This window comes from Colossoma macropomum, unplaced genomic scaffold, assembly GCF_904425465.1.
Source record: "Colossoma macropomum unplaced genomic scaffold, Colossoma_macropomum, whole genome shotgun sequence".
Taxonomy (NCBI): domain Eukaryota; kingdom Metazoa; phylum Chordata; class Actinopteri; order Characiformes; family Serrasalmidae; genus Colossoma; species Colossoma macropomum.
The window spans coordinates 22,405-41,460 of record NW_023495007.1 but is presented as its reverse complement, the minus strand read 5'-3'; the positions used below and the strand labels follow the sequence as shown (position 1 = coordinate 41,460).

Here is a 19,056-nt window from a genome sequence, read left to right as displayed (position 1 = left end):
ATGAAAACATCACAGGAGTGTATTGTGTACGTAATAATAGATAGAAGCGTCAAAAATCTGCCCCGCGAGTGCGCATGGTTGCCATTTTTACAAGAGTGTATTTTTGTACATGATTCAGAAATTAAGAAGTTGTTGGCTAATTGTACTGAGAATATCACCTCCTGTTTACTGGGATTTTCATGGCATGTCTTGCATCCCAGTAAAATACATTTTAAGGGCATATGTGAATGAGCAATGCCTGAACATTACTGCCAAATAGTCCCCCTGTGAATAGGGCTATAAGAATTTTTACACAGCCTAGAAATACACATTTCACTGATCTGTGTAATAACCCTATACCCATAAAACTGGGTCAGTATGTCAAATGTCAATAAAAAACGGAAAACAGGGATCAGTAAATTCTGTTTGACCTGTATTAAATTGAAAACAGTACAAAAGATAATATTTGATGGCTGATGAACATCATTGTGAATATATGCTAATTGCAAATATGTTGCAACACAGTCCAAAAATATTTGGACAGGAGCATGTTTACCACTGTGTTTCAAACAGCTTTCCTTTAACAGCACTTAATAAACATTTGGGGACTGAAGACACTAAGATATCCAATTTTGAAAGTGCAATTTTATTATTAAAGTCAACCTTCATTGTCATATTTTGCACTTTGTAATGTGCCGCTGATTTTCAATAGGAACAGAGATGCCATTCCACCACCTGCACTCTCTGATTACACAGCCATGCTGTTGTACCACATGCAGAAGGTTTCTTGCCGTTGTCATGTTGTAATAAGCATGGACGTCCCTGAAAAAAAGCCACCATCTGAAATGCAGCATATTATGCCTCCATTTCTACACTGTGGTGGACATTTAACCCCAACAACTAAACCCACATGCTGATACAAATAACACACAAACACATCTTAACTAAAGAACAACAACATTAACAACACAAAAGTCCGCTTTTTCGGGGGGTACATGCCTCCCATAAGCCTCTTCTCATCGCATGGCCATGCCTCCCAAGCTTCTCACTACTTCTCAGTAGTGGGACATTACAAAATGTTGCTCCAAAATGCATACATGTCTTTCAGCTTTAATGGTACTTTCACAGATGTGCAAATTATGCATGTCACGGGCAATAATACACTCCCATTACGTTACGTCCTCTTGTAGTTTGCGTTAAAATAATGTCCCAATAGATATGATCATGTCTCACTACAGAACAAGACTAATTCTGCGCTCTAAAAAATGATGTGTGAAGTAACACAGGTACTTGTGTTGCCAGTTTTAACACATTTTGTGTCATATCATTTTCTGATTTAACACAATTTGTGTTAGTAGTAACTGGGCACAGAAATATCTTGATATTTTGTATTAAAAGTAGCACACAATGTGTTGTCACAAAGTTTGACTAGTAATCTAATGTGCTTAGAATTTTATCCCACCTACACAATTCAGATTTGAGGCTGAAAAAGCCAATATAAAAAATCATTACTCCTAAAATTTATTTTGTCTTGTAATCTTAGGTAATCCACATCACAAACCCAACCTGTCAGTAACTTTCACCATATTCAAGTAAAGATCAGCAAATGAATCAGGAACAAAACTCAGTTGTTTGAACAGACTTTAATTACTTACTTTTGTTCTGTTTAAGTTGTTCCTACACTTGATGCAAATGAGATATATGCTTTTCTTTCTTCTCATGACAGGGATACTGTGGAGAAACGGCAACCAAACCAACCATCTCCAGTCACTGTCAATCCCCTTACTTTGCTGAGCCACATCCGGTCATCCGACCCCACCAGGAACCAGCTTGCCATCAGTGAGCCACGAGACAAAGAGAAACACAAAGAGCGAGAGAGAGAGCACTCAGACTGGAAAGACTCCAGTGCAGATGAGCACAAGCTCAAGGAGAATCACCATGGTGGCAAAGACACACCCATCATTAATGATGGGCGGATGTCCGAAGACAAGCCACCTAATCAGCTGACGGCATCTCCATATATCCGACCACCAACTGGCCTGGATAGAGTGAATGGTGGGCTCAATCGGGAAGTTGTGGAGAAGATAGGTGACCTCACATATGAGAAGAAGAACAGTGAGGTCAAAGTCAAGGAGGAGAGAAAGGAGGAGCAGGATAGAGCTACAGACAGATCCCCAGAACAAAGATCCAGCCCTCAGGCTCCTTCAGCCCCCAGCAACTTCCATCCTCCCTCCTCCTTGGCTGTGCCCATGGGCATGGCCAGCATGAACAGCATTAGCAACCTGGAAAGGACTCGAATGGTCGCCCCCTTCATGGGCATCAGCCCAATCCCAGGTACAGAGAGGTTTCCTTATCCTGCTTTCCACTGGGACCCAATGCGGGATCCCTACAGAGGGCTGGACATCCACAGAAGGGACCCATTGGCCCGGGACATGCTCTTGAGGAACGACCCTCTGCACCGACTAGCTGCGCCAAGGCTCTATGAAACTGAACGTTCATATCGGGACCGTGAGTCACATGATTTCAATCGTGAAATTCCACATGGGCTGAGCCTGGAGCAACGGCGTGAGCAAGAGAGGGCCCATCTGGAGGAACGTGAGCGATTGCACGTGCTAAGAGAAGATTATGAGCATGGACGACTGCACTCCATGCACCATCCTGCACTAGATGGACACCTTCCTCACCCTAGCCTTATGGCCCCAGGGCTACCAAGCATGCATTACCCTCGCGTCAGCCCCTCCACATCCATTGTCACTGCAGCTGCTGCCCATCAAAATGGAATTCTTAACAAAACACCACCCACAGCATCACTGAGTGCCCCACCCCCTCTCATTCCAACCCTGGGCACAAGGTCGGGCTCTCCCCGACGGACCACACCCCTAAGTTCAGACATTAGAGACAGACCACCATCACATACCCACAAAGACATTGAGGCCCGGTGAGGACACACACAGACATAGAAATGTCCATGATTTGTGCTATTAAACTAACATGAACCAAGAATCTGGTATTGGGCAGAGAAGAGTGTACTGTAGATATGTATGGAATGTTATTTGCTGTTTGTACAAAAACAACTGAAAATGAGCTGAACAAAAATGGAGACTGTAAAGGACCCTTTGTTCAATTTGCTCCTGTTTTGTGAGTGTAGGCTACTCTATATTTTGAATGGTCTGATCAAGTATGAAAATCTCAAATCCGAACATAGCTCATTTTTGGAATGTGCAGGTACATTCAAGGCATTGAAACATTGAAAAATGTACATATATGTGTACAGTGAATGTGCTGACTCATTAAGGGTAAAATCGAGGTACAAATATGCAAATGGTTGTCATGAAAGCTTTACTTTGAACAGTTGTACATAATAAATGGACAAAACTGAGAATGCTTTTTTTGCAGAATAATTTAGCGCCATGCTGCAGTCAGACTATTTTGTTAAGGTTCACATTTTCCTGGAGACTGTCCTTTTACCCTTTTAACTATGCAACTTATGAGTTGACTCTCTCAGTCCCTTTGCGTGCATGCGTGCGTGTGTGGTGCATGCATGTCTCTGAGGGCCAGCATTCTCCCCTTCTCATTCTCAAAGCTATATTCTCTCCACAACTTAAACCACAGCGCAAAGCAATTACAAACTGAGGAATTTCTGTTAGAGAATCTCCATTCCAAATTTGATTATATATATCGTCACTCAAAAAGAAGTGATCTCATGCATGTGTTACACGCCAATTTTGTAGGTCCTTAAGAATCTTGACACATACAAAATGTTTAAAATGCTTATAAAATACTCATAAAAATACACTGTGAAAAAGAATTGCTCGAAGGATTTTGCAGTGATCATACCAGAAAAAGACCTGACGTCTCTGTGTGGTATCCTGCATTGCCTAGTTGTAATGTGTTCCGTTGTGAACACATTAAAATCAGGCTAAGCATCTGTGTATGCTTACATGCATGTGTGCAGTTGTTTTTGACTACCACTTTTCCAGTCTCCAGTTGGCTCAATGCTACTCGCCTTTTTTGGTTTTCCATTAGGCTGGTCAGAGCAAATCACTAAACACATAAGTTAACGCTAGCTGCCAGGTTAGTGTACACTTTTGAGTTGCCTTTGAGACACCAGATACGTCTCGTTCCCAGCCTTTCTTGTTTTTATCAGCAGTCTTTTGCCTTGCTGCCATCAGCCTCTTCTGAACAAAAGTTATCTCCCTTACGTCACAACGTAAGTTTCATGCAGCTACATCGAGGGTACGATACTTCAGTGGAAAACAAAGTAGCTGGTGCCAAAAGCGAATAGAATCGAGTCAAGCCATACCAAGCTGTAAAGCAGCTTTAGATCTAATGTGGTACTGTAAAAAGGAAGTTTTTAGTTAGTAATTAATGTTGAAGATTTACTTCAACATTAACTAAAGACACCTTGGTGTGCTCAGTTGTTTACTCAGTTGGGACTTACATGAACCCATGGTGACAATCTTGTAAACACTGACCTTTGAGCTTTTCAATGAAGATCAATTGGTTATTATTATTGTTGTTAATATTATCATTATTATTTTAAAGGACAGCATAACAGTGAGAGTACTGGTGGGAATACAGCAGAACCAAGGCAATTTCATCATGGCGAGTGTAAACTTTGTGTAATGGACAAGAATTGCAGTTCCCCTTGAAAATTGCATCAAAAGTGCTATATTAAGTTATGTACAAAATGAAAAGGACAAAAAGCAAGTCTTAAACTACAGACCTTTTGTTTTTAATGAGCAGAGATCTATTTTAGTAGCCTACTGATGGTTTAGATGTGTGCTTTAAAACTGTAAATTTCAGATGTTGTGCAGTGTTTTTGTTTTGTTTGTCTTTTCTAAATCAAGCATTAAAAATGTCCACTGAATATGTAGCGGGTAGACAACATGTATTACCAAGAGATGGTTAAAAACTTTTTTTGCTGTTTAACATGGATGTAAAAACCGAAGCCCTTTTTAGATCATGTACAAAGGAAGAAAAAAGGCAAAGCAACTGAATTTTCAGCATGCTCCTCAGTTAAACTTGTGTTATGTAAATTGTGCCATGTTAATAAAAAAATGTGAATTTTCTTTGCCTGTTGTGTGTTCACAACAATTGTTACAGCACCATCCAACATCTGACAGGGAATCAAACCCACGACCTTAATCTTCAAAAGCGGATGTCTTCATGGCAAGCCACAAGAGGCCCACAGTGGACCTGTTTTTTGAGACAATTTATTGGTATGGAGCAATAAGGAACCATACACCATTTTGGGAATTAGTTCCCACCTTTCAATTACTGTGACTATTGAGTAGTATAATTCCAAATAAAATCATAATACACTGTCAGTTACGTATTTGTGTCAAATTTGGTTATAATCAGACAATTATTGATGTATTTTTAGCCTTTTATAGCAGAATAAACCAATTCACACCAATTAATTCAAATCTTCAGCCACACTGTGCTTAAAAGGCATGATATTTTTAATAATTTAGATTGTTTTAAGAAAAATGAAATTAGATTTCAACTCAAGAATTAGTAAGGAAATGTTTTTTTAAAAGACTTGTATTTGCAAAATTGTCAGGCACGCACAGAAAAGCATCAAATACAGAAATGGTCTTGACCGAAAGACATACAGTAACACTTTCCACTAATTGTATATTTTTTATTAATTAGTTCAACATTGGCATTTGCAGTTACTGATTTGGCTCCCTCTGGTGGCCAGAGAAATAAAAAACATCTCTTGTGCAAATTAAAATTTGTTGAAATCAAATTATTTGATTTCCTGCATAATTAAGCAACCTACACATATTTGGAAAGTGTTAATTCTCATTAAGATGCATAATTTGAAACAATAGTCATGTCTTTATTTTAATCTTAGACAGGAATAATTACATTTTAGATTGTTGGCAGTACATTGAGCATTGTAAGAGCCAACTTAAGCCAATTCAAGTGTAATATCATATGTTTCCTCAGCTGATTATTGTCAAAGTATGTATCAATTTTGGTCACAATCAGAGCATTTGATTTCCGAATAGGCTGGACCGCACTGATTGATCCATAACTTGCAATAAAATTGTGCTTAAAAGGCAAGATTTTTAAAATAAGTGTTGATCTTGAGACTTTGACGGTTGTTTTGAGACCAAGTTTTTTAATAAATATAATTGCAATGTTTGAGATGTTAATGAGATGTGTAATTTGAAACCATTATCTTTTCTTTATTTCAATCATAGAAAAATATAATAACATTTTGATAATTATGCATTAGATTAAGTATTGTAGGGGCTTATGACAATCAATGTAAATGAAACTTTGCATGTTTCCTCAGAAAATAGGAATGTACATGTTTACCAAGATTTATCACAATCACATAAAAACTAAAGAAGCTATAGCCCTCTAAGTCAGAAAAGCCCAGGCTGAATAGATTTGTGTCTAATGGCCATTCTTTGCAATAAAGTCAAGGTTTTTTGGTAATTATTTACCTACAGACTCCACAGATTGTTTTAAGACCAACTTTGAAACAATTGTCTTAAAATCCACAGACTAGTTCGAAAAGCTCAAGTTTCAAACATTGATCAATCAAAGAAAAACTTTATACAATTTTAAAAGACTTGTATTTGATCAAGTATCATTCTCAGTGTGAGCAATGTTATGTATTGATTTATTTTGATCTATGATAAAATTTATAGGACTTATTCTTGTTTATGCTCTATAGCGCCACTTCATGGCCAATTGAGGTCAAACTTCATAGGCTATTAGAGATTGCATATGTGGACACATGATATAATTTTTGTGAGGATTGACTAATGCTAAGCCCTCCAAATGTCTGTTGAAAGCTTATTGGCCAATGGCGGCCATATTTGTCCAATTATTCAGTTGTCCTTAAAAGTCCATGTAATTATTAGGCCATAGATACAGCATGCAAAGTTTGAGCTCAATTGGCAAAGCGGTTGCTGAGAAACAGATTTCAGACATGCCAATGTGACAGCTATATTGTTTACAAATATTCATTTTTTTTGATAATTCTTGACCTCCAGACTACCCTGAACATTTTGAGACCAATATTGTGTTGATATCTTGATAAACCTCAGACTAGTAGGAAAAAGATGTCACATATTTTGCCAATTATGATGATAAATCTGGGGGCGGAGCTAAAGACATGCAGTGGAGCGTTTATGTAGAATAAAGCAAGGATTATGTAGAAGCAAGAGTTTTTTTTTGAGTGTACCCACCATGGTTCAGGAGATATGGGCAAAAAACATAAAATGTTGCTCTATAGCGCCACCATCCAGTGTTGCTCTATAGCGCCAGCTGGGGTCATTTCAGTTGCCTGAGTAGTGGGGGGGGGGGTTCTACACCTACCTTCCAAGTTTGGTCTTTGTATGACTTACGGTGTTTTCTCCACAAACCATTTTAGGGCAGAAAAAGAATAAGAAGACGAAGAAGAAAATATAGCCGCAAAGCAGCAATCTGCGGGTTCCAAGCACCAGGAAGACATTGAGGAGTAAAGTAGTGGCCCCTGGTCGTAAAAGGCAGCAGATCTTTAAGAAAGATCTCCTTTCCTATGATTAAGCCCACTACAATCTGTGCAACTCATTTTAACATCCACGACAGGGATTCAAACCCACAAGCTTAGAGTTCAAAGGCAGTGGCTCTAACGTTGAGCCACAAGACATCTGCAGCAAAATTGCAGTTTTTGAAACCATTTATTGAAAGGAAGCAACAAGGAACCATGCACCATTTTAGGACAAATTAGCAGCATAAATAAATTTTATGTCTCTGGACATAGAAGGCAGCAAATTGTTGAATTTTTAAGAAAGATCCTTCATTAAGTGTGTGTTCACAACAATCGCTACAGCACCATTTAACATCTGTGACGGAGAATCAAACCCACAATCTTAATCGGCGGATGTTTTCATGGCGACCTACAAGAGGCCCACAGCAGACCTGTTTTTTTGAGATAATTTATCTGTACGGAGCAATAAGGAACCAAGCACCATTTTGGGAACTAGTTTCCACCTTGCAATTACTTTGACTATTGAGGAGTATAATTCCAAATGAAATCATAATACACAGTCAGTTTGTCATTTTGTATATTTGTGTCAATTTTCGTTATATTCAGACAATTATTGGTGTATTATTAGCCTTTTATGGCAGAATAAGCCAACTCACATAATTTTTTTCAAATTTTCAGCATCACTGTGCTTAAAAGTTGATATGATTGTTTTAAGAAACAGTTTTTCAACTGTGATATTACTGAATTCTGATATTACTGAAAAAACAAAGTTTTATAACACTGCAAAATTGTTAGGCTTAGTGGAAAACATAACATTCAAAAATGCTCTTCGCTTAAAGACATACAGTAAAGCTTTCCATGTATATGTCAACAAAGACATATACTGATTTATGCTCCCTCTGGTGGCCAGAGAAAAACTGTTGCTCTGAACAAAATTTGCTGAAATCAAATAATAGGATTTCCTGTACAGTACAACCTACACATATTTGCAAAGTGACTATTCTCATTAAGATGCATAATTTGAAACAATTGTCATGTTTTTATTGTTTTTATTCTTAGACAGGAATAATTACATTTTAGAAGAACAATAGAGTTTTTTAAAAGACTTGTATTCGCAAAATTGTCAGGCACGGTGGAAAGCGTAAAATACAGAAATGGTCTTGACCTAAAGACATACAGTAAAGCTTTCCACTAATTGTGTAATTTTTATTAATTAGTTCAACATTGACACTTGCAGTTACTGATTTGGCTCCCTCTGGTGGCCAGAGAAATGTAAAACACCTCTTGTGCTAATTAAAATTTGTTGAAATGAAATTATATGATTTCCTGTACAGTTAAGCAACCTACACATATTTGCAAATTGTTAATTCTTATTAAGATGCATCATTTGAAAAAATAGTCATGTCTTTATTTTAATTTTAGACAGGAATAATTACATTTTAGATTGTTAGCAGTACATTGAGCATTGTAAGAGCCAACTTAAGCCAATTCATATGTTTCCTCAGCTGATGACTGTCAAAGTATGTATCAATTTTGGTCACAATCAGAGCATAAGTGACAGATTTGTAGTCCCTTGTTTCTGAATAGGCTGGATCAAACTGATTTTTCCACAACTTGCAATAATATTGTGCTTAAAAAGCAAGATTTTAGATAATTATTGATCTTGAGACATTGATGGCAGCAGAACCTGTATATCATTCAGCATTAATGGTGCCTTCACAGATGTGCATGTCACCCATACCATGTGCACTAATGCACTCCTATACTGTCATGAATACTGGCTTTTGAACTGTGCACTGATAACAAGCTGAGTGGTCTTTAGCCCAGAGGACACAGTGTCCATGATTTTGAAAAAGAATTTCAAATGTTGATTTGTCAGTCCACAGGACACTTCTCCCCTTCCCCTCAGTCAATTTTAAATGAGCCCGGGCCCAGAGAAGGTGGTAGCGTTTCTGGATCCTGTTTATATATGGTTTCTTCTTTGCATTTTAGAGTTTTAACTTGCATTTGTGGATGCAGCGATGAACTAAATAGTGGGCCCAGATCTTTGGCTCGAAGCTCAGATTAAACGTTTTTTTAAGCCTAAAAGTCTGGGTCCACAGCACAGAACACAAGGCTGTGGTCCGTAGCGCACTAACAATAAACCAAACCTTAAGACAAAATGAAATGAAAGACCTAACACCCAGGCATGAGCCAGCATGAGCCAGCCATTTGGACTCTAAAGAATAAAATTTGGAATAGGAGCTCAGAAGGCCAGGTCCCAGCATAATATCAACAAAACAAAATCCACTGGAATAAGGCCAAGACCCAACCTTTTAGAACAGGAACTATAATACTTGTAAAGTATAAATTGTGGAATGGAGGCTCTGAGGCCTAGGCCCAGTGTCCTCTCACTAACATAAATCACCTTAGAATGTAGCAAATAATTTTTTGGGGGAGTTCGAAGGCCCAGGCCCAGGCCAAGGGATCCCTGCCAAATTGCGCAGAAATAATGAAATCTGGCTCATGATTCTGACGCAAAGTCCAATGGCATGGGAACTAAAACCAACACTTAAGGATAGAGAATGTAATAAATTCCTTATTAGTCTCCACGATTGACAAGAAACTGCGATTAAATGACTAATGCCCAAGAAATGAACCAGTAGCATGAGCCAGCCATTTGGACTCTATAGAATAAAATTTGGAACAGAACCTCTGAGGCCAGGTCCCAACATCACATCACACTCACAATATCCCTTAGAATAAGGTCAAGACCCACCCTCTTATTATAGGAAGTATAATATTTGAATGGTATTTTGGAGGTCAAAGCCCAGGGTCTTATAAGTGCACTACTGAACTGAGGCCAAGGATGATAAGAAACTGCAATTAAATCTCTGAGCCAATACCCAGTATGAGCCATTTGATTTTAAAAGAGTAAGATGGGACATGAGCACTTAAACACAGGGCCAGAGGCCTCTATCCTATTAAAATAGAATAGGGAATTAGTATTGTGGAGACACGACCTAGTAATAATGACCCAGACTTTTAAGCTTAAAAAGATATTCAATGTGAGCTTTGGGCCAAAGTCATGCGCCCTCTACATAGTAATCAGCCCTTAACAAGAGTGACTATAATATTGGAATGGTAGCTTTGAGTCGATGGGTCTTTGAACCAAAATCCCAACCTGCTCAGATGCTTGAAAAGAAATTGTAAATGCAGGTCTGAAACTCAGGAAAGAATCTGCTGCGAAAGACCAGGCCATTAACAGTGTAAAGTATAAATTGTGGAATGGAGGCTCTGAGGCCCAGGCCCAGTGTCCTCTCACTAACATAAATCACCTTAGAATGTAGCAAATAATTTTTTGGGCGGGAGTTCGAAGGCCCAGGCCCAGGCCAAGGGATCCCTGCCAAATTGCGCAGAAATAATGAAATCTGGCTCATGATTCTGACGCAAAGTCCAATGGCATGGGAACTAAAACCAACACTTAAGGATAGAGAATGTAATAAATTCCTTATTAGTCTCCACGATTGACAAGAAACTGCGATTAAATGACTAATGCCCAAGAAATGAACCAGTAGCATGAGCCAGCCATTTGGACTCTATAGAATAAAATTTGGAACAGAACCTCTGAGGCCAGGTCCCAACATCACATCACACTCACAAAATCCCTTAGAATAAGGTCAAGACCCACCCTCTTATTATAGGAAGTATAATATTTGAATGGTATTTTGGAGGCCAAAGCCCAGGGTCTTATAAGTGCACTACTGAACTGAGGCCAAGGATGATAAGAAACTGCAATTAAATCTCTGAGCCAATACCCAGTATGAGCCATTTGATTTTAAAAGAGTAAGATGGGACATGAGCACTTAAACACAGGGCCAGAGGCCTCTATCCTATTAAAATAGAATAGGGAATTAGTATTGTGGAGACACGACCTAGTAATAATGACCCAGACTTTTAAGCTTAAAAAGATATTCAATGTGAGCTTTGGGCCAAAGTCATGCGCCCCCTACATAGTAATCAGCCCTTAACAAGAGTGACTATAATATTGGAATGGTAGCTTTGAGTCGATGGGTCTTTGAACCAAAATCCCAACCTGCTCAGATGCTTGAAAAGAAATTGTAAATGCAGGGCTGAAACTCAGGAAAGAATCTGCTGCGAAAGACCAGGCCATTAACAGTGTAAAGTATAAATTGTGGAATGGAGGCTCTGAGGCCCAGGCCCAGTGTCCTCTCACTAACATAAATCACCTTAGAATGTAGCAAATAATTTTTTGGGGGAGTTCGAAGGCCCAGGCCCAGGCCAAGGGATCCCTGCCAAATTGCGCAGAAATAATGAAATCTGGCTCATGATTCTGACGCAAAGTCCAATGGCATGGGAACTAAAACCAACACTTAAGGATAGAGAATGTAATAAATTCCTTATTAGTCTCCACGATTGACAAGAAACTGCGATTAAATGACTAATGCCCAAGAAATGAACCAGTAGCATGAGCCAGCCATTTGGACTCTATAGAATAAAATTTGGAACAGACCATCTGAGGCCAGGTCCCAACATCACATCACACACACAAAATCCCTTAGAATAAGGTCAAGACCCACCCTCTTATTATAGGAAGTATAATATTTGAATGGTATTTTGGAGGCCAAAGCCCAGGGTCTTATAAGTGCACTACTGAACTGAGGCCAAGGATGATAAGAAACTGCAATTAAATCTCTGAGCCAATACCCAGTATGAGCCATTTGATTTTAAAAGAGTAAGATGGGACATGAGCACTTAAACACAGGGCCAGAGGCCTCTATCCTATTAAAATAGAATAGGGAATTAGTATTGTGGAGACACGACCTAGTAATAATGACCCAGACTTTTAAGCTTAAAAAGATATTCAATGTGAGCTTTGGGCCAAAGTCATGCGCCCCCTACATAGTAATCAGCCCTTAACAAGAGTGACGATAATATTGGAATGGTAGCTTTGAGTCGATGGGTCTTTGAACCAAAATCCCAACCTGCTCAGATGCTTGAAAAGAAATTGTAAATGCAGGGCTGAGACCCTGCCAAGATTCTGCTGCGAAAGACCCAGCCATTGAGACTGTAACAAATATATTGTGAAATGGAAGCTCTGAGGCCCAGGCCCAGGCCAAGGGTTCCCTGCAACATTGCCCAGAAATAATTAAATCTGGGCTGTGATTCTGAAACAAAGTCAGAAAGCCCAGGAACTAAGACCAACCCTTAAGGATAGAGAATATAATAAATTCCTTATTAGTCTCCACGATTGAAAAGAAATTACTGATTCCCAAGAAAGGAACACGTACCCATGCCCCAGTTATTTACGATCTAAAGATTAAAAATTTGAACTGGATACAACGCATACCATCATCTCCCGCAAAATAAAATCCTTAAGAAAATTTGTTTGGTTCTTTGAAGTGTTGTCCTTAATGTTTTTTCGTTTAGATAAGAAAAACTAAAGTCTAGGATTTATGTTCTAAGGCTCTGGTCCGTAGCCCACTAACAATGAACCAAACCTTAAGACAGGACAACAATGCTGAAAAGAAAAACCAGCACCCAGGCAAAGGCCCAGTAGCATGAAACAACCATTTGGTATCTACAGAATTACATTTGAAATAGAAGCTCTGAGGCCAGGTCCCAACATCATATCACACACACAAAATTCCTTAGAATAAGGCAAAGACCCACCTTCTTAGAATAGGAATTAGAATATTTGAGTGGTAATTTGGAGGCCAATATCCAGGGTCTTATAAGTGCACCTCTGAACTGAGGCCAAGTGTGAAAAGAAACTGCAATGAAATCTCTGAGCCAATACCCAGTATGAGCATTTCATTTTGAAAGAGTAAGATGGGGCATGAGTTCTTAAACACAGGGCCAGAGGTCTCTGTCCTATTATAATAGAATAGGGAATTTGTGTTGTGGAGACAAGACCTGCCCAGAGTTTTAGTCTTTATAAAATATTCAATCTGACCCTTAACAATAGTGACTACAATATTCGAATTGGTGCTTGGGTCTTTGAACCAAAATCCCAACCTTTTCAGATGCTTGAAAAGAAATTTTGAAGGCAGGGCTCGGCTGATCTGTGGCAGCATCAGCTGAGACTCGTCATCGGCCAGCTTGAATCGGGCCGAGTGACGCTCAGCAACTGAAGAGCTTGCAAAAGGGGCTTGCAAAATAGGTTCGGCCGAGTGCACGTTACAATCTGGAGAGTCGGCAAAATGAGCTCGGGATACCCATACGTGCTCATCTGGCCCAAACACGCACTATAGGTTCGCTGATTATGGATAAATCTCAAATAGCTTCCTGGTGCCTGCATAGTGGACATAAGGGCTCCTGAAACCAAACAGCGCATAATATATCTTGCGAAGAGCCAGTTGGGATTCAGGCAGGTGTGCGCAGTTCCCTACTAGACATATAGTGCACTATTTAGTCGAAGAAGTCAAAATTTCTCAACTGATATAGTGCACTATGTAAGGGAGTAACGAGCCATTCTGCAATCGCAGTAATATTATAAGTCCTCACCGAATTATTAAGAAACAAATACTGCAATGTTGTATTTTATTCTAATAAAATTTGGTAAAATAATAAGGATTTCTGTTTGGAAAAGGTTATTTAATCACTGCTTATACAAAAAATAGCACTGATGATGCGTCATTGGCGCGAAAACGCAGATGAGACCCCACCTTCATTGGAATTCCCCCTTTCAAGAGAGCCTGCTTCATAATTTTCAGTAAGTTTAATTATGGTTATGTCATAAGTTAAAATGACTCTAGATTACTGTAAACAGTTTCTAATAGGGATCTAATATTAGCTAAATGAATTAAAAGCTTTGTACTAAAAGGTTAACTCAGTAAGTCCATTGAATAGCATATAACTTAGCTGCGTTAGCTAACGCTAGTTGGCATTATCCACACACATTGCAGCACGATTTCTATAAATACTTAGTTTTAAAGGTTTCTACTTCATTTATAAGTGTTATCACATTGAGATTCGCTAGCTAACGTTACCATAATGGCGCAAAAATGCAGAAATCCATTTTGTATTTCCAGGCATTTTACAGTGAAGTTAATGTTAGTTAGCTAGGTACCTAGCTACTTAACCTAGCTAAAAGCAACATGAAGTTATACCTTACGATAAGATACAGTTCATTAGCTAGCTACTTCAGCCTTCCTTCTATTAAATATTTGTTAATGTTCATTAATATGTTCTTATTGACAGATTAATTCCTGGAACACAAATTTTATAGCTAATTAGCTGTTGGCTGTTCCTAGTCGGCTAGAAAATGAAAAGACCAATAACTCCATGCATCACAGGGCAGGTCACTTGAACTGTCTTGGGTGACAAATAAACTACTTAATTTATTGGTTTGTAAAATGTTGAAAAAGAACTGCTAGACATTTGAATACTTTCTGTGTTCACAGATGATGAACTAGCCTGAAAACGCAGTGGGGTAAGGTGAGCCATGTATTGTGTGTGTGTGTGTGCGTGCGTGCGTGCGTGCGTGTGTGTGTGTGTGTGTGTGTGTGTGTGTATTATTTATCTATAGGGCAATAGGACCATGCGTAAAAGACAATCATCGCCATGTTGGAAAAATAACCGACAGAACTAGAGGGACTAGCTGACTGTTAATTCTCTCTGCTACGTTCTGTAATGCTAGCTTTACATACCACATAGCTCTTCCCTCTTCCCTCTGTTTATTTTACTTTACCTTAAGTTTAGCTTGAGTGCATGAACCGAAAATAAATGCCGACGTGATTAAGAACTAGTGTGACTCGATGCAGTAAAAAAGCAGGCTAAAGTGACTGGGCATTACCCTAAAGAAGCTAGCACCAGCCCAGGAGAGAAAGATCCTCTTATCCTCGTTTTCGCCCGGGTTCAGAAAAAGGTAACAAGTAATATTAAACAATGTATACACATAATGTTTTATTCACTGTTACTGTTGAAACATTAAGTTATAGAGCTGGTTCTGGAAACAAAAATCCTATTCATAATCACCATAGGGAATTAGATTTTTATCAAGTCAATGTAGACTCGTGAGCTACGAGATTGTGAGATGATGGTATGCTCCAATTAAAGCCACGAATCAGCTCGGTTTCAGCTTCGTTTCCGAAAAATCGCGTTTTATTCCCTTATTTCTCATAAACAAATACATTACCCATACGTCCTAAAGAGAGCTCCACCAATCAGAGACATCGCTGTTACCATGGCGATTTAAACAGTGTGGTTTAGCGCCAGAAAAGCAGGAAGCACAGCGGTGTCTGTCAGCGATCAGCAGCAGCGCGGTTTCACTGTCGGATATGATGAGTTTTTTAGGGATAGAGAGGAGAAGAGAGCTCAAACTGAAAATCAGAGTCCGGCCGTGTAGTGGAGCGTAGTTTCTGTGAAAAAGAACTGCTAGACATTTGAATACTTTCTGTGTTCACAGATGATGAACTAGCCTGAAAACGCAGTGGGGTAAGGTGAGCCATGTATTGTGTGTGTGTGTGTGTGTGTGTGTATTATTTATCTATAGGGCAATAGGACTATGCGTAAAAGACAATCATCGCCATGTTGGAAAAATAACCGACAGAACTAGAGGGACTAGCTGACTGTTAATTCTCTCTGCTACGTTCTGTAATGCTAGCTTTACATACCACATAGCTCTTCCCTCTTCCCTCTGTTTATTTTACTTTACCTTAAGTTTAGCTTGAGTGCATGAACCGAAAATAAATGCCGACGTGATTAAGAACTAGTGTGACTCGATGCAGTAAAAAAGCAGGCTAAAGTGACTGGGCGTTACCCTAAAGAAGCTAGCACCAGCCCAGGAGAGAAAGATCCTCTTATCCTCGTTTTCGCCCGGGTTCAGAAAAAGGTAACAAGTAATATTAAACAATGTATACACATAATGTTTTATTCACTGTTACTGTTGAAACATTAAGTTATAGAGCTGAGAACAGTCTGGTTCTGGAAACAAAAATCGTATTCATAATCACCATAGGGAATTAGATTTTTATCAAGTCAATGTAGACTCGTGAGCTACGAGATTGTGAGATGATGGTATGCTCCAATTAAAGCCACGAATCAGCTCGGTTTCAGCTTCGTTTCCGAAAAATCGCGTTTTATTCCCTTATTTCTCATAAACAAATACATTACCCATACGTCCTAAAGAGAGCTCCACCAATCAGAGACATCGCTGTTACCATGGCGATTTAAACAGTGTGGTTTAGCGCCAGAAAAGCAGGAAGCACGGCGGTGTCTGTCAGCGATCAGCAGCAGCGCGGTTTCACTGTCGGATATGATGAGTTTTTTAGGGATAGAGAGGAGAAGAGAGCTCAGACTGAAAATCAGAGTCGGCCGTGTAGTGGAGCATTATGAACTCCACACAGATGAACAAAAAAAAACCCTTTACTCCACACATTTACGCTGCATCGAACTTTCTCCACCCTTCAGGCTCCCTTTCAGTGATTATACTTCCCTTCGTGTTTTCCCTACTCTCTACACTCCTGATCCCAACTAGTCATCTCATTAACAAAACTTTCCTTTGTTGAAGTGGGTGAGTTAGAGCAGAGAAAACATTCAAATGTGCAGAGCAGTGGTTCTCCAGGGGATTGTTGAATATCACAGCATATGGTATTTTGCCCGGATGTGAGCCGAACAGTTGGACCAGAATCAGACCTAGATTCAAACCGAGGCTGTGCCGAGTGTCACAGCACGCAGTACACGGCCTGGACGTGGGCCAGTCATTCGGGCTTTCATGCTTGGTATGCGGCATTTGGGCCAGAAGTGGTAAATGATAGTAAATCACATTTTCTTAAGAAAAAATATGACAAATTTAACTTGGGAGACCACAGCTGTACAGTAATGAAGTCGTGCATTTAGGCGCTCTTTCACACTGAAAAGGCGTTTCCAGCACTCCACAAGCGCTCAGAGGCCTTAGAAAGGCGAGAAACTCTATGAAGTATTCTCTTTTGATGAACTGATTATAATAATTATTTGCAGACACTTCTGCCATAAAATATCGTTTTTATGTAAAGAATCCCACAGTATATCATATTTTCTCAAGACAAAATATGACTACTTTAACCTGGGAGGCTAGAACCTTAAAAATATGAAGTTGTGCATTTAGGCGCTCTTCACTCTGAAAAGGCGTTTCCAGCACTCCACAAGCGCTCAGAGGCTTTAGAAAGGCTGGAAACGCTAGGCAGTGTTCTCTTAAGGTGAACTCATTATAATGATTATGTATAGACATTTCCTTCATGAATTATCCTTTATATGTACTGAACATGACAGGAAATCACATTTGTAAAAGTGAAAATATGACTACTTTAACCTGGGATGCTAGACCTGTTTGTAATGAAGTGGTGGATTTAGGCGCTCTTTGACTCTGAAAAGGCGTTTCCAGCACTCCACAAGCGCTCAGAGGCTTTAGAAAGGCTGGAAACGCTAGGCAGTGTTCTCTTAAGGTGAACTCATTATAATGATTATTTACAGACATTTCTTCCATAAATATCCTTTATATGTAGTGAAACAGACAGAAAATCACATTTTCTTAAGAAAACATATGACTAATTAAACTTGGGAGACTAGAACCTTAAAAATATGAAGTTGTGCATTTAGGCGCTCTTTCACTCTGAAAAGGCGTTTCCAGCACTCCACAAGCGCTCAGAGGCTTTAGAAAGGCTGGAAACGCTAGGCAGTGTCCTCTTAAGGTGAACTCATTATAATGATTATGTATAGACATTTCCTTCATGAATTGTCCCTCATATGTAGTGAACATGACAGGAAATCACATTTTTAAAGTGAAAATATGACTACTTTAACCTGGGATGCTAGACCTGTTTGTAATGAAGTGGTGGATTTAGGCGCTCTTTGACTCTGAAAAGGCGTTTCCAGCACTCCACAAGCGCTCAGAGGCTTTAGAAAGGCTGGAAACGCTAGGCAGTGTTCTCTCAAGGTGAACTCATTGTGATCAGTATAAAGAGACATTTTTCATATCAAAATTCTTTTTTATGTTAAGAAACTGACAGAAAATCACATTTACTTAAGAAAACATATAACTAATCAAACTTGGGAGACTAGAACCTTGAAAATATGAAATTGTGCATTTAGGCGCTCTTTGACTCTGAAAAGGCGTTTCCAGCACTCCACAAGCGCTCAGAGGCTTTAGAAAGGCTGGAAACGCTAGGCAGTGTCTTCTCAAGGTGAACTCATTGTGATCAGTATAAAGAGACATTTCTCATATCAAAATTCCTTTTTATGTTCTGAAACGGACAGAAAATCACATTTACTTAAGAAAACATATGACTAATTGAACTTGGGAGACTAGAACCTTAAAAATATGAAGTTGTGCATTTAGGCGCTCTTTCACTCTGAAAAGGCGTTTCCAGCACTCCACAAGCGCTCAGAGGCTTTAGAAAGGCTGGAAACGCTAGGCAGTGTTCTCTCAAGGTGAACTCATTATATTGATTATTTACAGACATTTTTTCCATAACTTATCCTTTATGTGTAATGAAACAGAGAGAAAATCACATTTTCTTAAGAAAACATATGACTAATTAAACTTGGGAGACTAGAACCTTAAAAATATGAAGTTGTGCATTTAGGCGCTCTTTCAC

General features: G+C 39.1%; 1 protein-coding gene across 7 annotated transcripts in view; it reads left to right on the top strand.

Annotated features, from left to right (window-relative positions):
- auts2a (activator of transcription and developmental regulator AUTS2 a) overlaps nt 1-5,050 on the top strand; it is a 501,485-nt gene extending 496,435 nt beyond the window's left edge. For all 7 annotated transcript variants that reach the window (XM_036560983.1, XM_036560986.1, XM_036560985.1 and 4 more), the window contains one exon: nt 1,706-5,050. In XM_036560983.1, coding sequence (XP_036416876.1) covers nt 1,706-2,921 — 1,216 coding nt within the window. In that variant the 3' untranslated portion in view covers nt 2,922-5,050. The remainder of the gene's footprint in view (nt 1-1,705) is intronic.
- The last annotated feature ends 14,006 nt before the right edge of the window (nt 5,051-19,056 follow it).